The following is a 24,117-nucleotide window of genomic DNA, read 5'->3' as shown; positions in this document are numbered from 1 at the left end:
TCGGTCTAATCTATGACACTCTGGGGGTGAAGAATGGGAGCATCTGAAACAAGGCAGAGTGCCACCTGATTGACAGGGGGAGTGAGGCGGGAGAGCGCACTGCTGAGCGTGCGCAGAGGCTGAACCTCCCCCCACCCCGGGCCCGGAGGCAGGGGGCGGGGCTGAATCCCTCCCCTTCCCCCACCGAGCCTGTGGGGCGGCGCACGCGCAGTGTGGCTGTACCTGAGCGCCCCGCGAACGCTGGGGGAACGGTGACGGTTGGAGGCTGCGGAGCGGATGTCGGTGGCCCGCCGGTTACCGGGCAGATATCTAACGCCGTGCCGTTACCACATTACCCGGAGGCGGGTTCTTAGTTTGACGGTTGGCAGCGGGTCCCCGGCGGCAGGAGCAGGAGGATGTCGAGCCCGGCGCTGCTGCCCGTGTCGAGCCGTCGCTTGGCGGCTCTGAGCCCGAGCTCGCCCGTCTCCTTCTACCCGCATCACAGAGCCACCCTGAGGCTGTCGGAGAAATTCATCCTGCTGCTCATCCTCAGCGCCTTCATCACCCTGTGCTTCGGGGCCATCTTCTTTCTGCCCGACTCCTCCAAGCACCGGCGCTTCGACTTGGGGTTGCAGGACGTCCTCATCCCGCATGTGGAGCAGGGCAGGCCGGCGGGACGGGACGGCAACGGGACGGGACGGCAACGCCGGGCCACAAGGCGGCGGAGTCATGGTGCACGGAGGTGGGGAGGAGCATCAGCACCGCCACAGGTACTGGGGCTGGGTGGGTGGTGGGGACAAAACAACTGTCCCATGGTTAGAGAAAACCAAGTTCCACTGCAGTTAGCTTGGGTTGGAAAAGAGATTTGTTCCGTATGCAAATCGGGTGCCCGAGCAAACGTTTTATTTCGTACAGTGATCCCAAAACAAAAGGCTTGCTTGGAGTGGAGAACAGCCTAGAAACAAAAGTTGAAAGGATTACAATAAGTAAAAGGCAACTCCGATTATTCAGCTTGTCATTGAGACAGTTAATGTAGGCCTGGTGCTAGTGTCACAGCAAACACCACACACACAAAGACCCACTCACTGCCTCCTGTAGGTGCTGTCCAAATTGCTTCGGGCTGTCATCATTTGGGAGAGAAGCGTTAACGAGAGTGGCGAGTGAGCTTTTTCAATCGGAGCTCACTGGTGCAACATTTGCCAAGCAGTGAGTGATATTGTTGCAGGGAAAGCAACACTATTTTTTTTTTCCCGAGCAGTAGTTTTGGATTCTCATCACCATCTTCAAGCTATTTATTTGCAGTGATGTACTTTCAATAATGTAAAAAATATCAAGTTAGGTTGAAATGTAGCACATTGACATAGGGCTTGTATTTGATGCATTTAAGGGGAAACGATACCAGGACATGAGAGAGAAAGAAATAGGATTTTTTGAAAACGTGAGAGGAAATAAGAGTGGTGGAAGACTGGTATGGAGCATTGGTATAGGGTTGTTTCAGTGCTTTAAATTCTATATAATTGTGCTGATTTTGTTTTTAATTTGTTACTTGTAAAGGGAGGGATTCAGTTATCAAAATTTGTATCCATTCCACTGTATCACTGATACTAAAAGTTGTTGATTTCTGCATGTTGTGGTATTTATGCAGAGGCAGCAAACAATTCGAAATGGAATGTTATTCTTTATTGCAAGAAGATTTGAGAACAAGTGGATTGAAGTCTGGCTTCAGTTGCATAGATCCTTGGTTATACTGCAACTGGAGTACTTTCTGATCAGTTTTGGACCTATTAATGAGGAAGGATAATATTGCCATAGAAGGAGTGCATAAAGAAGGTTCACCAGACCTGTTCCTGGGCTGCATGACTGTCCCATCAAACGAGATTGACGAAATTGAACTTGTACTCTTCAGAATTTCGAAGGGTGAGAGGTGATATCATTGAAACATACAAAATACTTAATGGGATACACAGTGGATGCAATTAAGATGTTTCTCCGTGTTGGGGACTCCAGAATCAGGGAAATCAATTTCAAAATAAGGAGAAATTACTTTACTCAGGGTGGCACAGTGGTTAGCACTGCTGCCTCACAGTGCCTGGGACCCGGGTTCAATTCCAGCCTTGCGTGACTGTGGAGTTTGTATGTTCTCCTGTGTCTGTGGGTTTCCTCCCGCAATCCAAAGATGTGTAAGTTAGGTGGATTTGCCATGCTAAATTGTCCCGTAGTGTCCAAAAAGGTGGGTGGGGTTATGGGGATAGGGTGAGGGAGTGGGCTACATTGGGTGCTCTTTCAGAGTCAGTGCAGTCTTGATGGGCTGAATGGCCTCCTGCTCAGGGATTCCATGGTTGTGAATCTTTGTAATTCTCTACCCCAGAGGACTACGTCATTGGGAATGTTTAAAGCAGAATTTGCCAGATTTCTAAATACCAATTACATAAGGTATATCGGGATAGTATGGGGAAAAAGACATTGAAGTAGATGAACAGCCATGATCGGATTGAATGGTGGATCAGTCTCAATGGGCTGAGTGGTCTTACCCTGTTCCTATGTTCAGTTCTTTACTGGTCAATTTTATTTTGTTGCTGTAAAGTTGAGATTGACTGATTTGAAACTTGACTTGGTATTCCAGTTGAATTTCTGTAAATAGTCTCATTCCCTCAGTAACTGTCTGCTTTTAATAACTTGCAGGTAATTAAAACATTTAAATGTTGAGAGCTTTGCAGTGATGCTGTGAACCTTGATGTACGCTTGGAGAAAAGACATAATATAGAGTTCATCTTTCTGCCTTGGTATTTCAGGCTTGGTAAATTCTAGTTTTAGAAGTGGGATTCATCACTCTCGAGTTAAAACATAGCCTGTTTTGATCAACCACTCTTGAAAATAAATGTTGTGATGGGTTTAAAGTGATTTGTAAACTAATCACTCATGTTGATCCTAAATGCTATTCACATTTTTCCCAAAATTGACAGTTTATAAGCAGTCAAATATTTACACTTGCTGCTGTGTACCACATTTTAAGGATTAATTTTTAAAATTATATTTTAATGATTGCAATATTTTGTATTGAGAGCAATCACAAGAAATTGATCATCTTACTATTTAATTTACACTTTGATTCCCCATTTTTTCCGTTTAAAAAAAAATTGACACTAAAGCTCTTTCAAGGCTATTTCCAAATTCAATCTTTCTATTAAGATTCCAATTTTTTTATTGTACGTATGAAAACATTACTTTGCATTGCTATTAAATTGCTTGCTTTTAAATTGCTCCCTTTGTTTTCTTTTCATGGGCATTCTAAGTTACAGAGTGTAGAAGTGACTCGTTCTAACTGCCAGTGTTACACATCAAGGGAGCGTCATCCGCCATGAGCTCTAAGACAGTTGCAATGAGGTCCTCCTTCTGCTGAAAGGCATCTGGCCTTCCAGCCAGTGCTGGAAGCCACTGTGCGGGGAATTGAGTGGGATGTGATTATGATGTGAAGTGTTATTAACTCTAAAAACAGCAGGAACAATCTGTCACTGTTTTACTTACTTAATTGGTGCGAATTTGCCATTTCTGTGGCAAAGTGTCACCTCTGGTAGGAAAGCAGCGGTGATGGTGGGTTTTCCACTGTACCTTTAGACTGATGAAAAAATAAAACGTATGGGGTGGGTCTCACAACGTATTGTGGGATAGTGTGCCCTCCCGCCATTCCCACTCCCTAATAACGGAGCAGAAAATCCTGTCCAATACCTTTCATAATCTAGAAACCTGTTACTTGATTGAGCCCACCCGGTGAGCAATTAAGATTTGGGCATCACAATGTAAAACATTAAAAATAGAATACCCCCCCCCCCCCCATTTCACCCACAGAACTCTGCCACCCCCGCCCACCACCCGGTGCATGTACGTATTGTATGCCATCTGGCAGGTTCTGCTCACCTGGCACACGTCGTGATGGGGCCTCTTGTGATTCAGGTCAGAGTGAATGGACAATTTAACGTGCGGAGACGATCGGGTGTAAAGGACTGATAATAGTTAAATGTATTCAAATTGAGATCCCGACATTCAGCTTTGGGACCCCCGTTACATCATTGGCAGGGGACGGGAACAATCCATTGGGAAATCCTGCTGGCGTAAAAGCCGGTCTGGGACTCTTACGGGATTCTCTGCCTTTGCTACCTTTCTATCTTCTAAAAACAGGGTCGGAAAATCCCGGTCAATACCGTTTATAATCCAGAAAGTCTTTATTGTCTTTATTTAATTGTTTAATGTTGTCTCATGAATAACATTTGGATTTTAAAAATTACTTCATAATTAAAAAAAACCCATTTATATCATGTCATTCATAGCTTCAGTTTGTTTTCAGATTTTTGTAATTACTTCATAACTTTCATATTGCCTTTCATAACGTCAGGATGTTTCAGTGATTGATAATCAGTCAATTGAAGTCTTGTCACTATTGGTTTTTGATGGAAAATACAGTGATAACTTTAATAAGCAGAGTTCCACAAACATCATTGAGATGGATGACTAGTTGATCCGTTTTGATGGTGTTGGTTGCGGGATGAATGTTTACCAGGATACTCCCAGAAATTTTTGATGATTTTTTTCATGCCCATCTACAGACAGGCAGGCCTCAGTTCAATGTGTTATCTCAAAAATAGCACTCTGACCATTTAGCACTATCTGTATTACACTGAAGTGATTTCAATTCCAGCATCGTCCACCTGAAACACAAAATAAGAGTTCTGAAGCCAAGCTTAACTATTAGGATTTCTCATCCCTGGTATGATTCTAGTGAATAGTCACTGTATACTTTAGCCCCTAAATTTCAATGATGGCCGACAACTGTTCACTCAACTTCATCTCTGGTTTGATGATTGCCTTGAACAAATTAAATATAGGTTTTTTTTACTGCTTTTATCTAAAAAAAATATCTTTTTTTTATTTAGGGGATTTGGGCATGCATTTAATGCCCATCCCTAATTTCCCTCAAGAAGGCGGTGGTGATCTGCCTCTTGAACTGCTGTATTTTGTGTGGTGTAGATACACACACAGTGCTGTTAGGCATGCACTTCCACGATTTTGACCCAGTGACAGTTCAGGAATGGCAATATATTTTCAAGTCAGGATGGTGAGTGGAACCTCCAGGTAGTGGTATTCCCTTGTATTTGCTGCTCTTGTCCTTTTTAGTTGGTAGTGGTCGTGGATTTGAAAGGTGATGCTGAAGTCAGTTCCTGCATTACATCTTGTAGATGATATACTACTAATCTTGTAGATGCTGCTACTACTGTGCATCGGTGGTGGAGGGTGCAAATGTTTGTGGATTGGGTGCCAATCAAGTGGGCTGCTTTGTCCTGAATGGTGTCAAGCTCCTTGAGTGTTATTGGAGCTGTACTTATCCAGGCAAGGGGAGAGTATTTCATCACATCCTGTCTTGTGCTTTTTAGATTGTGGACAGGCTTTGGGGAGTGAGGAGGTGAGTTACTCCCACAGGATTCCTAGCCTCTGACCTTCTCTTGTAGCCACAGTATTTATATCGTCAATGGTAACCCCAATGTTGATCGGAGATTCAGTTGCGATAATGCCATTGAATGCCAAGGGATGATGCTTAGATTCTCTTTTGTGGCGCGATGTTACTTACCACTTGTCAGCCCAAGCCTGGATATTGTCCAAGTCTTGTTGCATTTGGACATGAGCTGCATCAATATCTGAGGAGTTGCAAATAGTGCTGAAAGTTGTGTAATCATTAGTGAATATCCCCACTTCTGACCTTGTGATGGAAGGAAGGTCATTGATGAAGCAGCTGAAGATGGTTGGGCCTAGGGCCCTCCCATGAGGAACTTCTGCAGTGATATCCTGGAACTGGGATGATCGACCTCCAAAAACCACAACCATTTTTCTTTATGCGAGGTCAATCATTATCCAATCAGCGGAAATATTTCCCCTTGATTCCCATTGACTCCAGTTTTGCTGGGGCTGCTTGAAGCTGCACTCGGTCAAATGTGGCCTTGATATCAAGGGCAGTCACTCTCTCATCATCTCGTAAGTTTTTAGCTCTTTTGTCCATGTTTGAACTAAGACTGTGATGAGGTCAGGAGTTGGCGGAACCAAAATTGAGAGTTGATGAGCCAGTTACAGCTAAGCAAGTGGCACTTGACAGCACTGTTGATGACACATTCCATCTTTTTACTGATGATCGATAATGGACTGACGGGGCTAATTGGTGGGTGGATGCCAGTGTTGTAGTTGCACTGGAACAACTTGGGATAGTGGTGTGGTAAGTTCTGGAGCACAGATCATCAGTGATATTGCTGGAATATTGTCAGTGCTGGAATATTGTCATAGCCTTTGCAGTATGCAATGTCTTCAGCTGTTGATTAATAGCATGTGGAGTGAATCAAATTGGCTGAAGACTGGCTTCTGTGATGCTGGAGACCTCCGGAGGTGGCTGAGATAGATCATCCACTTTGCACTTCTGGCTGAAGATTGTAGAAATGCTTCAGCCTTATCTTTTGTTTTGATGTGTTGGGCTCCCCCATCAGTGAGGATGGGGATATTTGTGGAGCCACCTTTTCTAGTCAACCGTTTAATTGTACCATCACCATTCACAGCTGGATGTGGCAGGACTTGGCTGTGCCAGAAAACATGATGGAGGGTATCCTCAATGTGAAGACGGGATTTAGTCTCCACAAAGACTGTGCATTGGTCACTCCTACTGATACTGTTGTGGACAGATGCATTTGCAGCCTTGCAGGTTGGTGAGGAAGAGGTCAAATATGATTTTCCCTCATGTTGGTTCCCTCACTACTTTTCACAGACCCAATCTAGCAGCAATGTCCTTTAGGACTTAGCATCACTACTGACCGAGCTGCTTCGGCTGAAAAAGACTGCACTTAACGTTGGTATCAAATTTTACACTAAAATGAATGATCAAAATACATCAATGTCTAAGACTGTAAATTTCCACCTCCATGGCCTTGCCCAGTCCTGCTCCTGCCTCAGGTTATTTGGCCAATCTATTACCCATCTTTGTTACCTCTGGATCTGACTATTTCAACGCACCACTGGCTGACCTCATGCATTCTACTTGCCGTAAAGTTGAGATCAACCAAAACTCTACCTGTCTTAATTTTAAATAATACTGTTTGGCCATCAGGTTTATTTCTGATGACCTCCATTAGCTCCTAGTTAAGTGATACCTTGATTTCAAAATTCTCATCCCTATTCTCAAATTGTTTCATCTCCCCGCCCCCCCAACCATCTCCATCTCTCTCTCGTTCGTGCTCTCGTGCGCCCGCTCTCTCGTGCGCCCGCTCTCTCGTGCGCCCGCTCTCTCGTGCGCCCGCTCTCTCGTGCGCCCGCTCTCTCGTGCGCCCGCTCTCTCGTGCGCCCGCTCTCTCGTGCGCCCGCTCTCTCGTGCGCCCGCTCTCTCGTGCGCCCGCTCTCTCGTGCGCCCGCTCTCTCGTGCGCCCGCTCTCTCGTGCGCCCGCTCTCTCGTGCGCCCGCTCTCTCGTGCGCCCGCTCTCTCGTGCGCCCGCTCTCCCGTGCGCCCGCTCTCCCGTGCGCCCGCTCTCCCGCGCGCCCGCTCTCCCGCGCGCCCGCTCTCCCGCGCGCCCGCTCTCCCGCGCGCCCGCTCTCCCGCGCGCCCGCTCTCCCGCGCGCCCGCTCTCCCGCGCGCCCGCTCTCCCGCGCGCCCGCTCTCCCGCGCGCCCGCTCTCCCGCGCGCCCGCTCTCCCGCGCGCCCGCTCTCCCGCGCGCCCGCTCTCCCGCGCGCCCGCTCTCCCGCGCGCCCGCTCTCCCGCGCGCCCGCTCTCCCGCGCGCCCGCTCTCCCGCGCGCCCGCTCTCCCGCGCGCCCGCTCTCCCGCGCGCCCGCTCTCCCGCGCGCCCGCTCTCCCGCGCGCCCCGCTCTCCCGCGCGCCCGCTCTCCCGCGCGCCCGCTCTCCCGCGCGCCCGCTCTCCCGCGCGCCCGCTCTCCCGCGCGCCCGCTCTCCCGCGCGCCCGCTCTCCCGCGCGCCCGCTCTCCCGCGCGCCCGCTCTCCCCGCGCGCCCGCTCTCCCGCGCGCCCGCTCTCCCGCGCGCCCCGCTCTCCCGCGCGCCCGCTCTCCCGCGCGCCCGCTCTCCCGCGCGCCCGCTCTCCCGCGCGCCCGCTCTCCCGCGCGCCCGCTCTCCCGCGCGCCCGCTCTCCCGCGCGCCCGCTCTCCCGCGCGCCCGCTCTCCCGCGCGCCCGCTCTCCCGTGCTCTATCGTTTGCACTCTCGCACTCTCGTTCGCACTCTCTCTCTCGTTCGCACTCTCTCTCTCGTTCGCACTCTCTCTCTCGTTCGCACTCTCTCTCTCGTTCGCACTCTCTCTCTCGTTCGCACTCTCTCTCTCGTTCGCACTCTCTCGTTCGCACTCTCTCTCTCGTTCGCACTCTCTCTCTCGTTCGCAGTCTCTCGCTCGTTCGCACTCTCTCGCTCGTTCGCACTCTCTCGCTCGTTCGCACTCGCTCGTTCGCACTCTCTCGCTCGTTCGCACTCTCTCGCTCGTTCGCACTCTCTCGCTCGTTCGCACTCTCTCTCTCGTTCGCACTCTCTCTCTCTCGTTCGCACTCTCTCTCTCGCTCTCGCGCTCTCGCGCTCTCGCGCTCTCTCGCTCGCGCGCTCTCTCGTTCTCGCGCGCTCTCTCGTTCTCGCGCGCTCTCTCGTTCTCGCGCGCTCTCTCGTTCTCGCGCTCTCTCGTTCTCGCGCTCTCTCGTTCTCGCGCTCTCTCGTTCTCGCGCTCTCTCGTTCTCGCGCTCTCTCGTTCTCGCGCTCGCTCGTTCTCGCGCTCGCTCGTTCTCGCGCTCGCTCGTTCTCGCGCTCGCTCGTTCTCGCGCTCGCTCGTTCTCGCGCTCGCTCGTTCTCGCGCTCGCTCGTTCTCGCGCTCGTTCTCGCGCTCGCTCGTTCTCGTTCTCGCGCTCGTTCTCGCGCTCGCTCGTTCTCGCGCTCGCTCGTTCTCGCGCTCGCTCGTTCTCGCGCTCTCTCGTTCGCGCGTTCTCTCGTTCTCTCGTTCGCGGGTTCTCTCGTTCGCGCGTTCTCTCGTTCGCGCGCTCGCTCGCTCCGCGCGCTCGCTCGCTCCGCGCGCTCGCTCGTTCGCGCGCTTGCTCGTTCTCTCGTTCTCGCGCTCTCTCGCTCGCGCGCTCTCTCGTTCTCGCGCTCGCGCGCGCTCTCGTTCTCGCGCTCTCGTTCTCGCGCTCTCGTTCTCGCGCTCTCTCGTTCTCGCGCTCTCTCGTTCTCGCGCTCTCTCGTTCTCGCGCTCTCTCGTTCTCGCGCTCGCTGGTTCTCGCGCTCGCTCGTTCTCGCGCTCGCTCGTTCTCGCGCTCGCTCGTTCTCGCGCTCGCTCGTTCTCGCGCTCGTTCTCGCGCTCGCTCGTTCTCGTTCTCGCGCTCGTTCTCGCGCTCGCTCGTTCTCGCGCTCGCTCGTTCTCGCGCTCGCTCGTTCTCGCGCTCTCTCGTTCGCGCGTTCTCTCGTTCTCTCGTTCGCGGGTTCTCTCGTTCGCGCGTTCTCTCGTTCGCGCGCTCGCTCGCTCCGCGCGCTCGCTCGTTCGCGCGCTTGCTCGTTCTCTCGTTCTCGCGCTCTCTCGCTCGCGCGCTCTCTCGTTCTCGCGCTCGCGCGCGCTCTCGTTCTCGCGCTCTCGTTCTCGCGCTCTCGTTCTCGCGCTCTCTCGTTCTCGCGCTCTCTCGTTCTCGCGCTCTCTCGTTCTCGCGCTCTCTCGTTCTCGCGCTCTCTCGTTCTCGCGCTCTCTCGTTCTCGCGCTCTCTCGTTCTCGCGCTCGCTGGTTCTCGCGCTCGCTCGTTCTCGCGCTCGCTCGTTCTCGCGCTCTCTCATTCTCGCGTTCGCGCGTTCTCTCGTTCGCGCGTTCTCTCGTTCGCGCGTTCTCTCGTTCGCGCGTTCTCTCGTTCGCGCGTTCTCTCGTTCGCGCGTTCTCTCGTTCGCGCGTTCTCTCGTTCGCGCGTTCTCTCGTTCGCGCGTTCGCGCGTTCTCTCGTTCGCTCGTTCTCGCGCTCGCTCGTTCTCGCCCTCGCTCGTTCTCGCGCTCGCTCGTTCTCGCCCTCGCTCGTTCTCGCGCTCGCTCGTTCTCGTTCTCGCGCTCGCTCGTTCTCGCGCTCGCTCGTTCTCGCGCTCTCTCGTTCGCGCGTTCTCTCGTTCTCTCGCTCTCTCGTTCTCTCGCTCTCTCGTTCTCGCGCTCTCTCGTTCTCGCGCTCTCTCGTTCTCGCGCTCTCTCGTTCTCGTTCTCGCGCTCGTTCTCGCGCTCGCTCGTTCTCGCGCTCGCTCGTTCTCGCGCTCGCTCGTTCTCGCGCTCTCTCGTTCTCGCGCTCTCTCGTTCTCGCGCTCGCTCGTTCTCGCGCTCGCTCGTTCTCGCGCTCGCTCGTTCTCGCGCTCTCTCGTTCGCGCGCTCTCTCGTTCTCTCGTTCTCTCGTTCTCGCGCTCTCTCGTTCTCGCGCTCTCTCGTTCTCGTTCTCGCGCTCGTTCTCGCGCTCGCTCGTTCTCGCGCTCTCTCGTTCTCGCGCTCTCTCGTTCTCGCGCTCTCTCGTTCTCGCGCTCGCTCGTTCTCGCGCTCTCTCGTTCTCGCGCTCTCACGTTCGCGCGTTCTCTCGTTCTCGCGCTCTCTCGTTCTCGTTCTCGCGCTCGTTCTCGCGCTCGCTCGTTCTCGCGCTCGCTCGTTCTCGCGCTCTCTCGTTCTCGCGCTCTCTCGTTCTCGCGCTCTCTCCTTCTCGTTCTCGCGCTCGTTCTCGCGCTCGCTCGTTCTCGCGCTCGCTCGTTCTCGCGCTCTCTCGTTCTCGCGCTCTCTCGTTCTCGCGCTCTCTCGTTCTCGCGCTCTCTCGTTCTCGCGCTCTCTCGTTCTCGTTCTCGCGCTCGTTCTCGCGCTCGCTCGTTCTCTCGTTCGCGCGTTCTCTCGTTCGCGCGTTCTCTCGTTCGCGCGCTCGCTCGTTCTCTCGTTCGCGCGTTCTCTCGTTCGCGCGCTCGCTCGTTCGCGCGCTCTCGTTCGCGCGTTCTCTCGTTCGCGCGTTCTCTCGTTCGCGCGTTCTCTCGTTCGCTCGTTCGCGCGTTCTCTCGTTCGCGCGCTCTCTCGTTCGCGCGCTCTCTCGTTCGCGCGTTCTCTCGTTCGCGCGTTCTCTCGTTCGCGCGTTCTCTCGTTCGCGCGTTCTCTCGTTCGCGCGTTCTCTCGTTCGCTCGTTCGCGCGTTCTCTCGTTCGCGCGCTCTCTCGTTCGCGCGCTCTCTCGTTCGCGCGCTCTCTCGTTCGCGCGTTCTCTCGTTCGCGCGTTCTCGCGCTCGCTCGTTCTCGCGCTCGCTCGTTCTCGCCCTCGCTCGTTCTCGCGCTCGCTCGTTCTCGCCCTCGCTCGTTCTCGCGCTCGCTCGTTCTCGTTCTCGCGCTCGCTCGTTCTCGCGCTCGCTCGTTCTCGCGCTCTCTCGTTCGCGCGTTCTCTCGTTCTCTCGCTCTCTCGTTCTCTCGCTCTCTCGTTCTCGCGCTCTCTCGTTCTCGCGCTCTCTCGTTCTCGCGCTCTCTCGTTCTCGTTCTCGCGCTCGTTCTCGCGCTCGCTCGTTCTCGCGCTCGCTCGTTCTCGCGCTCGCTCGTTCTCGCGCTCTCTCGTTCTCGCGCTCTCTCGTTCTCGCGCTCGCTCGTTCTCGCGCTCGCTCGTTCTCGCGCTCGCTCGTTCTCGCGCTCTCTCGTTCGCGCGCTCTCTCGTTCTCTCGTTCTCTCGTTCTCGCGCTCTCTCGTTCTCGCGCTCTCTCGTTCTCGTTCTCGCGCTCGTTCTCGCGCTCGCTCGTTCTCGCGCTCTCTCGTTCTCGCGCTCTCTCGTTCTCGCGCTCTCTCGTTCTCGCGCTCGCTCGTTCTCGCGCTCTCTCGTTCTCGCGCTCTCACGTTCGCGCGTTCTCTCGTTCTCGCGCTCTCTCGTTCTCGTTCTCGCGCTCGTTCTCGCGCTCGCTCGTTCTCGCGCTCGCTCGTTCTCGCGCTCTCTCGTTCTCGCGCTCTCTCGTTCTCGCGCTCTCTCCTTCTCGTTCTCGCGCTCGTTCTCGCGCTCGCTCGTTCTCGCGCTCGCTCGTTCTCGCGCTCTCTCGTTCTCGCGCTCTCTCGTTCTCGCGCTCTCTCGTTCTCGCGCTCTCTCGTTCTCGCGCTCTCTCGTTCTCGTTCTCGCGCTCGTTCTCGCGCTCGCTCGTTCTCTCGTTCGCGCGTTCTCTCGTTCGCGCGTTCTCTCGTTCGCGCGCTCGCTCGTTCTCTCGTTCGCGCGTTCTCTCGTTCGCGCGCTCGCTCGTTCGCGCGCTCTCGTTCGCGCGTTCTCTCGTTCGCGCGTTCTCTCGTTCGCGCGTTCTCTCGTTCGCTCGTTCGCAGCGTTCTCTCGTTCGCGCGCTCTCTCGTTCGCGCGCTCTCTCGTTCGCGCGTTCTCTCGTTCGCGCGTTCTCTCGTTCGCGCGTTCTCTCGTTCGCGCGTTCTCTCGTTCGCGCGTTCTCTCGTTCGCGCGTTCTCTCGTTCGCTCGTTCGCGCGTTCTCTCGTTCGCGCGCTCTCTCGTTCGCGCGCTCTCTCGTTCGCGCGCTCTCTCGTTCGCGCGCTCTCTCGTTCGCGCGCTCTCTCGTTCGCGCGCTCTCTCGTTCGCGCGTTCTCTCGTTCGCGCGTTCTCTCGTTCGCGCGTTCTCTCGTTCGCGCGTTCTCTCGTTCGCGCGTTCTCTCGTTCGCGCGTTCTCTCGTTCTCTCGTTCGCGCGCTCTCTCGTTCGCGCGCTCTCTCGTTCGCGCGCTCGCCGTTCGCGCGCTCGCTCGTTCGCGCGCTCGCTCGTTCTCGCGCTCGCTCGTTCTCGCGCTCGCTCGTTCGCGCGCTCTCTCATTCGCGCGCTCGCTCGTTCTCGCGCTCTCTCGTTTGCGCGCTCTCTCGTTCGCGCGCTCTCTCGTTCTCGCGCTCGCTCGTTCTCGCGCTCTCTCGTTCGCGCGCTCTCGTTCGCGCGTTCTCTCGTTCGCGCGTTCTCTCGTTCGCGCGTTCTCTCGTTCTCTCGTTCGCGCGCTCTCTCGTTCGCGCGCTCGCTCGTTCGCGCGCTCGCTCGTTCGCGCGCTCGCTCGTTCGCGCGCTCGCTCGTTCTCGCGCTCGCTCGTTCTCGCGCTCGCTCGTTCTCGCGCTCGCTCGTTCGCGCGCCTCGCTCGTTCTCGCGCTCTCTCGTTCGCGCGCTCGCTCGTTCTCGCGCTCTCTCGTTCGCGCGCTCTCTCGTTCTCGCGCTCGCTCGTTCTCGCGCTCTCTCGTTCGCGCGCTCTCGTTCGCGCGTTCTCTCGTTCGCGCGTTCTCGCGCTCGCTCGTTCTCGCGCTCGCTCGTTCTCGCGCTCGCTCGTTCTCGCGCTCGCTCGTTCTCGCGCTCTCTCGTTCTCGCGCTCTCTCGTTCGCCCGTTCTCTCGTTCGCCCGTTCTCTCGTTCGCGCGTTCTCTCGTTCGCGCGTTCTCTCGTTCGCGCGTTCTCTCGTTCGCGCGTTCTCTCGTTCGCGCGTTCTCTCGTTCGCGCGCTCGCTAGTTCGCTCGCTCGTTCGCGCGCTCGCTCGTTCTCGCGCTCGCTCGTTCTCGCGCTCGTTCGTTCTCGCGCTCGTTCGTTCGCGCGCTCTCTCGTTCGCGCGCTCGCTCGTTCTCGCGCTCTCTCGTTCGCGCGTTCTCTCGTTCGCGCGCTCTCTCGTTCGCGCGTTCTCTCGTTCGCGCGTTCTCTCGTTCGCGCGCTCGCTCGTTCGCGCGTTCTCTCGTTCGCGCGTTCTCTCGTTCGCGCGCTCGCTCGTTCGCGCGTTCTCTCGTTCGCGCGTTCTCTCGTTCGCGCGTTCTCTCGTTCGCGCGTTCTCTCGTTCGCTCGTTCGCGCGTTCTCTCGTTCGCGCGCTCTCTCGTTCGCGCGTTCTCTCGTTCGCGCGTTCTCTCGTTCGCGCGTTCTCTCGTTCGCGCGTTCTCTCGTTCGCGCGTTCTCTCGTTCGCGCGTTCTCTCGTTCGCGCGTTCTCTCGTTCGCGCGTTCTCTCGTTCGCGCGTTCTCTCGTTCTCTCGTTCGCGCGCTCTCTCGTTCGCGCGCTCTCTCGTTCGCGCGCTCTCTCGTTCGCGCGCTCTCTCGTTCGCGCGCTCTCTCGTTCGCGCGCTCTCTCGTTCGCGCGCTCGCTCGTTCGCGCGCTCGCTCGTTCGCGCGCTCGCTCGTTCGCGCGCTCGCTTTCTTTCACGCTCGCTTTCATTCACACTCGCTCACTCTCGTTCACACTCTCATTGTTCAGTCATAGAAACTGCCTGGACCTTATGCTCTGGGATGCCCCTCTTTTGCACCTCTATCTCATTTCTGGCCTGGTGTCAAGTTAGCTGTATAGCACTCCTGTGATGCACCTTGGGGCTAATGTTGGTTAGAAATACAAATTGTTGTAATATACAAAATATCAAATTCATTTCTCTGAAATAGGAGTATGTATTAAGCTGCTTAAGCCTGCTTTGCTATTCAATAAGATAATGACTGAAAGTTTACATCCAGTCCACTTTCCCACTCAATCACTACAACCCTGGAGGCCAAAAATCTTTTGATTTAATTCTTGAAACTACTCGAAGACTGAAGAGCCCTAGTTTTTCTGGGGTACAGAGTTCCAGAGTGTCTGAGTGAAGACATTTCTCAACTTAAACAGCCTCTAGGTATCTACCTTACCTCTTAAGAATTTTACACATTTCATTAAGATCACCTCACATTCTTCTAAACCTCAATTATGGGCCCATTCTACTCACTATCCGCATAGGACTTGAAGTCAAACCAGTGAACATTTGTTGCACCCCCGTAAGGCAGGTGTATATAAGGAGAGAGTAACAGTTCAGCCATATGTGGTTCCATCTCTCTGCCATATAATTGCAGCAAGATCATTTAAAAATGGGATGTGGGTGTCGCAGACTGGGCCAGCATTTGTTGCCCATCCGTGAGGGCACTTAAGAGTCAACCACATTGTTGTGGGTCTGGAGTCACATGTCGGCCAGACCAGGGAACGATGATCGATTTCCTTCCCTCAAGGACACTAGTGAACCAGATGGGTTTTTCAACAATCGACATGGTCGTCATTAGACTTTTAAAAATTCCAGCTTTTTATTGAATTCAAATTCTACCTTGTGCCCTCGTGGGATTTGAACCCAAAGCATTACCATGGGTCTCTGGATTACTAGTCTAGCGACAATACCAGTACATCACTACCTCCCCTATTACAACACAGCCTCCCATGCTGTTTATGGAATCTTCCTAATCCAGTGACAAATACCATTATGCCACTGCCTCCCCAACTTACTCTTATACAGCAAACCCCTTGCAATAAAGGCTGACATACAATTTGCTTTTTCAATTGTTTGCCATGCCTGCATGTAAACTATTGGTTGTTATTGTTGGAGGCCAATAATTTCAGCCCCAGGACTTGTTTGCAGGAGGTCCTTGGGGCAGTGTCCGAGGTCCAATCACCTTCAGTGGCAGCGTCATATGACCTTCCCTCAACTATAATGTCAAGTGATGTTTGCTGAAGCATGCACAGTTTTCAGAAGTATTCTCAGATATTGTTCTGTATCTGCATACAGCAGGACTGTGGCAACATTCAGGCTGGGACTGATAAATGGCAAGTAACATTAGTGCCACCCTAGTGCCAGAAAATGATCACCTCTAACAAGAGAGAATAAAGCTATTTTCTTTTGACATTTAATGACATTACATTACCATTGGTGAATTCGCCAGCATTGACCTGGCATTTTGACAAAGTGTCATCGGACTGGAAATGTTAGCTCTTTTCTCTCCCTACAGATGCTGCAAGACCTGCTGAGATTTCCCAGCATTTTCTTTTTTGTTGACCTAATTGAGTATTGACAAGAAGCTTACCTGGACCAGCCAGAAATACTGAAGTTTTGACAGCAGGCCAGATGCTGGTATCTCTCGACAAAGGCTATCCACCATCTGCAAAGCACTGGTCAGGTGTGATGGAAAATTCTGCATTTGTCTGGATGTGTGTGGCTCCAACAACACTTGAGAAGCTCAACGTCATCCAGAACAAAGTGGCCTACTTGTTTGGGAACCCATCCATCAACTTAATCATACGTCTTTCATCACAAGTGTACAAAGCCATTTACAAAATACATTGCCGCAACTTGCAGAGGCTCATTTGGGACACCTTCCAAACTTGAGACCTCTACCACTAGTCTAGCGACAATACCAGTACATCATTGCCTCCCCTATAACAACACAGCCTCCCATGCTGTTTATGGAATCTTGTTAGTCCAGTGACAAATACCATTACGCCACTGCCTCCCCAACTTACTCTTACACTGCAAACACCTTGCAATAAAGGCTGACATACAATTTGACTTTCCAATTGTTTGCCATGCCTGCATGTTAACTATTTTGGATAAGAGTAGCAGATGCATGATAACATCACTAGCTGCAAGTTCCCCACCATTCTGACTTGTACTATAATGCTGCTCCTTCACTATCTATGGGTCAAGGTCCTGGGGTTCCTTTCCGAATAGCACTGTGGATGTACCTATACCACATGGACTGCAGTGATTTAAGAAGTTAGCTCACTGCCACCACCTTCTCATGGGCAATTAGGGGTGGGTAATAAATGCTGGACTTGTCAGTGATGCTCTCATCCCTTGAATGGGCATGGGGGACTTTGAGAAACTCGCTTTTTGAGAAAATTTCCATTCTTCCTACCAAACTCAGTAATTTTACACTTCCTCACATTATCCTCCATCTGCCACCCTTTTGATCAATAATTTAACCAGGTCTATATTCCTTTGCAGCATCGTTATATCCTCCTCGCAGTTTACGTTTTGATCTTGTTCTGTATCATCAGATTTGGATATGATACACTTGGTCCCTTCTAAGTCATTGATATAAATTCTAAGTAGCTGGTAGCCAAACATTTATGGCACTCCACTGGTTACACACTCCCATCTAGAACATGTTTCATTTATTCCGAATCTGTTTTTTGTCTATTAACCAATCCTTAATTCATGCTTGGAAATTACCTCCAAATCCCTTGTGCTTTTGTGTAATAGTGTATAATGGGACACCTTATCAAATGCCTTCTGAAAATCTAAATATACTAAATCCACTGGTTCCCTCTTCTTTACCCTGCTAGCCATGGTGAAATTTAAGGAAAAATGACAATGTGCGGCCAAATACTTAGTTTCAAGGAAGTCTTTGGAGTTCAGGAAAGATAGTAAGACCAAGAGGTTTCAAACCAAATTCCTGACTCCAGAAGTATGGTAGCAGAAGGTTTTTGCCATTAGTAGTGGATGAAGGGAAAAGGAGGCATCAAATAGAACTGTACCTGATGAGCAGAGCATAAGTGTTAGACCATGGGGCACTGATTTATGTGGGTAGGATAGATTTAAGCGGTGATTGAATGCAATGGTGGCAATCTCACACTGTAGGCATGTGGGGAGTCTATAGATGTTGGAAAGGGCTTGAATATAGATGTACAGGATACAATGTTGATGTCAAACTTCAGCATTAAATTTATCCCCATCAAAAAGTTTGCTTTCGTTCATCATAATCCTGCAGTTGCTTCATGATCATATGACTGCAACTGTCCTACATGTGAAATCTCAAATAGATGCTATCAAAATCTGGATGGCGGTCACATGAGGTTGTTTGATGAGCCCATATGCTATTTATAATCTACCTGACGATGGCTATGCACCTCATTAAAGATCAACTACCCTCTGGTGTTGATATTAAATACTAACTGGATAGAAAGCTCTTTAACCTCAGTGGCCTGTGCCAAAAATGGACAAACCACCATAGATGTACATGATATGTTTGTGGATAATTGTAGTGTCTGTTGTGGCCCATTTTGCACCAGGTTTGCTCTTGATCTCTTTCATTCTGCATGGAAGAAACTTGGCCTGCACTTGAATGTTGCCAAAACAAAACTCATCAACCCAAATCTGTTTAGCCAAATATTCCACTTTTCATATATGTTGAAGGAGCGATTCTGGAATATGTTGAATACTTACTTAGTAGCCGCATCTCACAAAAGGTCACTATTGATGAGATCCAACACCAGATCAGCTGTCAGCTCAGCTTTCTACAAACTATGCCAATGAGTGTTTGGTAACAAAGAACTTCATAAATTAATGGGAATCCTAGTGTACAAAGTAGCTGTCGTCACTGCACTCTTACTGCCGTGAGACCTGGACTGTGTATCAGTGATCTGTAAGAGCATTTGGGAAATTCTATTAGCAAAACTTCTGCCGTGTCCTCCAGATTCAATGGGAGGACTATCAAACAATTTTGATGGTCCTTCTTGAAGCCAGCTCCACAAACATTCTGGCAAAACCCTGAAAAATCAAGTCTGAATGGCCAAAACTGTCTTCCCTGCTAGGTCCTGTTTCCACAACTCTCAAACGGCCAACCTTCGGAGGGAGGACAAAGAAAATGTTTCCGAGACACTCTGAAGCATTGACATTAATGACTGGGATGAACTTGCTATCAGTTGTTCAGAATGGTGAGAACCTGTCCATTGAAGTTGCATTAAGCTTTGATTCACAGAGTCTTAATGGTAAAGCAGAACGGTGGCAGAGAAAGAAGAAAAAGAAAGCCAATTCTGCACTTGGATTCTACTACCTTATGAGATATCCTGCCCCCCCCCCCCCCCCCCCCCCATGTGCCCAACGATCTGTACATGAAAATCTGCTTGTTCAATTACATAAAGATCCATGGCAGAAAGTTGCAACCCTGAGTAGAGGACATTCTCCAATCAAGGGGCAGCCGACGATGAGTGCATTTATAATGTGTGACTTCTGATTTGGGGCTATTTCCATTGAAATGACTCAATTATAAATACAGTAATATGTACAAGCAGCATTAGCTTCTAAACCAAGGTATCCGTTTTTAACTCTTTTTACAATTCTTGCCTTAGAATATCAAATTTTACCCTAAGGATATGTATACTGAGACATTCTAAAAATTAAATAATTGGTCAAAATGTACAGAATATTAATTATTCAACGGGAAATTGGGTATGATTTTTCACTTAAAATAAACTAAGAAAATCTGATTGATTCATGGAAAAAATATACTAAGGACAGAGCAAGCTAACTGGCCTTCTGTTCCTAAATTCATATGTTCTTGAAATGATCAGTCTCCAAAGATTGAATTATATTGATATCTTGCCAAAGTAAAAGGTAGCTTGTGCTGGATTTAGAACAATGCTGTCATTTGAACATAAGAATTGTATTTCAGCTTCAGTAAGTAAAGCCTCTATTCCTTCTCTACTTGTTTACCTATGTTCAAAGGTTTCCTCATCCCTCCCTAAATTATCTTGGCTCTCTTCCTGCCTACCCATTACAGAAATACCTTTCCTTTTGCTTGGTGTCCCTATTGTTGCCGCCTTCAGTGCTCTGCCATATTCTTTTGTTTTAAATGTATCTACATTTCTCTGTATTGTTCCCACTCAAAAAGACTAATTTTAACACATTTTAAGCTGTATTATAAGCATGTTTCATGAAACTGACAGCAAATAAATGTTGCTACCTGGATTATTTTAGTCTGGTATCATCAGGTCAGCATGTCGACTTTGAGCTTTGACATAGCAATATTTTTGTTTTCCGAGAACAAGTAGAAAATAATTATGTTCCCTGAGCTATAAAAAAAAATCAGTTAGAATTTAATGATTGCTTCAGAATTATAATTTTAAATTCATCTGTATAAACCAAAAGTGAGAAAATAACACTTGAACTATCTTTTGTGACTTGGTTTCAAGGCAAAAGAGCCTTCACTATGTTGTCAGTGTCTTATCCATAGCCTACAGATTTTTTTGAGTGACTTGGCACCCACTGTGCTAACTCCCGTTCCCAGCTTTCAGTGAGTTTGTGTTCAAAGTCTTGATATGTTAGTCAGAGCGAGTCTGTTACATTGCATGTTTCTTAAACAATAGCAGAAATGACCAAAGGCTACCTTTGTGGATTGTTCAGAGAAACCTAATCCAAAGTTTTTGTGATTTGTAAACGCAAGAAACTCAATCCAATATGACTCTTGAAAGGATTTTTCTGCAGTGATATATATTTTTTGCTGTCAAGCTCTTTAGTTATACTTGCCTGTTTTTATTCTTTTTAGGAACATTAGATCTGTTTCAGTTTTCTTTAACACTAGAACACAGTGCAAAATTCTGGATCAACAAACACATGGAATAAACAGGATACTTAAAAGTTGAAGTATGGACTTTATCCCATAAATGCGAAATACTGAAGCATTCGTAAGTAATAGACGCACAAGTGAATTGTGTAGATTCTATTTTGGACAAATTCCATGCTGAACTTCCAAAATTCCAGTATTCTTGTAATGCTGCAGTGTAGTTTAAGTGTTAACAATGCTTTAAGGGGTAGCTTTCAATTTATTCTCTAAAGAAATTTGATGAACACTCTCAATCATGTGCACAGTTACAAAATATCAAAATTAGGCATATTTGTGAGGGACTATAAATATGGAAAAAAGCAACTGGTGCTATTGGTTATTACCTTGGACTATTGCCTGTCAATTTGGGTTCAGGTCCACTCCACAGTGATGGGATTAAGGCTCCTTCTCTGGTCTTTAAGGAAAATGTATTTCATTCTCTATTGTTAAAATTCACTTTTTCATTAAATAAAAAAATATATAAAGTTGTGATTTTTGATGCCAAACTGGAGATGTGTTCTCACCTTCAGTTCTGAATTTTGTCGGTTGTTTATTTGCCAGGTAAAGCAAGCCTTTCCTGTTATCAGGAAGGCGGCATAATAGCCCTTGCTGAAGTGCCTGATGAATTAGAATTTTACAGCCAGTGTTTGAAATGGAGTCTAGCTCTGACAAATAATTAAAGTCATTGTTGAAGGTGTGCCAAATGCAGCTCTAGGGATTGGTGCATCAGTGGGGCAACAGTTCCAGTCTCCTTGGGTGAACAAATTTTGCAAAAGAATAAATGGCCATGGCGTAAATTGGAACAGTCTTTTCAGTATGCCTCTCCCTATATTTATCGTATTCTTGAAACAGTTTCTGTTTTAATGGTGCAAAATTAAATGTTTGTGTCCTGGCCATTTTGTTGTTTTTCCAAATAGAAAATAATTACGTTCACTGAAGTGTCAGTGGGCTACCTTTTAAAATAAAAATCAGTTGGGATTTAACAGGCACTTCAAAATGGTCCGTATAACTTGAAGTGCAAAAATAACATGCATCGATCAAATTCAAAGTCTAATTTCATCAGTTGTCTCCATGTCCATGAACCGAGGCACTGAGAAAATCAATACAACTGTTTAGAATTACAACACTTATAACTGAATAACTTCAACTGTGTGGTGGATGGAAATTACATTCCTAAATTTCTGAGATATCCGTGGAAGATATGAAGTGAGGGAATTTCCTTTTTTTCGAAGCTGGTGTTTTTCAACCCTGATTTCTCCAAATCATTGAAGCAGTAGCTGAGACCAAAGAAAAGAGAGCAGCATTATGGCTATATTAAAAAATTACAGTGGCTGTGTGAATATTAAACTCATTCCTCACATAAATGATTTATGTGCCATTGTTAAATAATGTCTGATCCAGTTTTGGGCTGCATATGCTTGCTTGAGATCTATTTTTTTCCAATTCAAATATAAGCTTATGATCTCCTCTCAATGGAAAATGTGTAACTAATTTGAAGTACAACATTGTATAGTGTTGAAATCCTAGAACAGGCGAGTTGTTTTGCATCGGAAAGGATACCCAGAAATACATTCATGGATATTGTTAATCACACTACTGCTCTTGCACGTTCTGCCTGATTCTCAGTGTTACAACATGTGCATCATAGCAGCAAAGAATCAGTGTTAAAAGTGCTACAATATTCTGTATATTTATAACGTAATATCAGATAGTTTTATATAAAGTAGAATCTTTCCCAATCTTTATTTTCTCAGGGAAGTTGTTGAACTAATTTATAGCTAACTTGTAACCAGTGTTTGCCATTGGTTCCCCCTGTGACGTGGGAGTTAGACAGACAAACTAAGACAAGTAAATTTTGGTAGCATGCTGACATTTCTCAATGCCTAGATTGCACATTTAGCAATGAAAGAACAGTACTAAATTAATTATTCTTGCTCTTATCTTTCTATGGACTTTTGCACAGGAGGTTGAGGTAATTAGGAATCCAAAATGGTGGATCACAGGGCATCTTGGGTCTCTTATGAACATGGCAAGCAATGGTGTGTTGCCTTAACCAATTTGAAGATTTGTTATTGAGAGACAGAGTCGGTACCAGGATGTGTAAGTTGGTATATATATTTTAAGGTTGAATAAAGTAAAGAAAACAAAGGGAGGAAAAGGGGGATGGGATTGGGAGAGAAAGATAAAAGGCGAAATGAAAAAATCCATGAAAAATCTCCGGCAATAATTGAAATCTGAAGGAATGAGATTCCACACTCTTAAAAGTTAAATTTTTGGGTGTTTGTCACCAATTAATACTTGTCATGCCATTAAAAATTTACTTAGACAGGAAAGAAGGAGTCTTAATATTTTCTCGTGTGTTTAGTGTATGCTTATCACAAGTACATAACTTCATGCCACTACATGGATTTCACCGTTGAGCATCTCTCCAAGGTAACGGCGGGACAGCGAAACTCATCTGCAACATCCTGATTTTCGTATTTAGCTATGTATGCATGATCACTTTTGATGAAAGCTTCATCATTATTTCTACTGCAAAAGCAGGACCACTGGTTTTCCATCTGTGATTTGATTCTACTGATATGCAAGATGAGATTGATCACTAGTTCCGTGCTTCCACTTCGATTCTTTAATGAATTCTCCATTTGTGTTAGTCAGTCTGCCAGATCTGTCACAGAACCAAAAATAACATTTTCCTCAAAAAAACTGTTGAACCAAGGTCAATTGAAAATTTCAAAGCTGAGATTGCTAGTTTTTTGTTAGGTTTCTACAAATATATAAAACAAAAAAGAGTGACTAAGGTAAATATTGGTCCTTTTAGAGGATGAAAAGGGAGATTTAATAATAGCAAAAGGGATTATTATTTAAATGATAAAATATTAAAACATGCTGCTGTGCAGAGAGACCTGGGTGTGCTAGTGCATGAGTCGCAAAAAATTGGTTTACAGGTGCAACAGGTGATTAAGAAGGCAAATGGAATTTTGTCCTTCATTGCTAGAGGGATGGAGTTTAACACTGGGGAGGTTTTGCTGCAATTGTATAAGGTGTTAGTGAGGCCACACCTGGAGTATTGTGTTCAGTTTTGGCCTCCTTACCTGAGAAAGGACGTACTGGCGCTGGAGGGTGTGCAGAGGAGATTTACTAGGTTCCTCCCAGAGCTGAAGGGGTTGGATTACGAGGAGAGGTTGAGTAGACTGGGTCTGTACTCGTTGGAATTTAGAAGGATGCGGGGGGGAATCTTGTAGAAATGTATAAAATTATGAAGGGAATAGATAGGATAGATGTGGGCAGGTTGTTTCCTCTGGCGGGTGAAAGCAGAACTAGGGGGCATAGCCGCAAAATAAGGGGAAGTAAATTTAGGACTGACCTTAGGAGGAACTTCTTCACCCAAAGGGTTGTGAATCTATGGAATTCCTTGCCCAGTGAAGCAATTGAGGCTCCTTCATTAAATGTTTTTAAGATAAAGATAGATAGTTTTTTGATGAATAAAGATATTAAGGGTTATGGTGTTCGGGCCGGGAAGTGGAGCTAAGTCCACAAAAGATCAGCCATGATCTCATTGAATGGCGGAGCAGGCTCGAGGGGCTTGATGTCCTACTCCTCCTAATTCTTATGTTCTTATGTAAGGACATAAAGGATTATAGAACAAGGTTGATAGTTAAAATACAGGTCAGTCATGGTCTAATTAAATGGTGGAACAAGCTGAAGAGGATGAATGGCTTGCTCCGAGCCCAATACATAACAATTATAATATTGGGATCCAACCATTTAATGTGTTGAAACTCAGACTTCTATCATCTATCTCAAGGTTTTTCAAACTGCGGGTCGCGGGCGAGTGTCGGGAGGGTCAAGGAGCAACCGATTGTGGAAGAAGCGCCCAGCGGCCGTGGCTGGCTTTCAAATTGAGAATGCTGGCCACGACCAGTCTTTAGATACGAATGGTGGAGTCTTCCCACCAGGAGCGGTTGAGGAGTCTGGGTCTGTACTCTGAGGTTTAGAAGGATGAGGG

General features: G+C 48.8%; 1 protein-coding gene across 1 annotated transcript in view; it reads left to right on the top strand.

The window, feature by feature from the left end:
• Positions 1–205: 205 nt before the first annotated feature.
• The window catches only part of man1a2 (mannosidase, alpha, class 1A, member 2), a 180,856-nt gene continuing 156,944 nt past the window's right edge, over positions 206–24,117 (top strand). The window contains 2 exon segments of the mRNA XM_072513775.1: positions 206–668; positions 670–749. Of these exon segments, the coding sequence (XP_072369876.1) occupies positions 396–668; positions 670–749 (353 nt within the window). The 5' untranslated portion in view covers positions 206–395.

Source organism: Scyliorhinus torazame, chromosome 8, assembly GCF_047496885.1.
Source record: "Scyliorhinus torazame isolate Kashiwa2021f chromosome 8, sScyTor2.1, whole genome shotgun sequence".
Taxonomy (NCBI): domain Eukaryota; kingdom Metazoa; phylum Chordata; class Chondrichthyes; order Carcharhiniformes; family Scyliorhinidae; genus Scyliorhinus; species Scyliorhinus torazame.
This window is presented reverse-complemented; position numbering and strand designations above follow the sequence as displayed.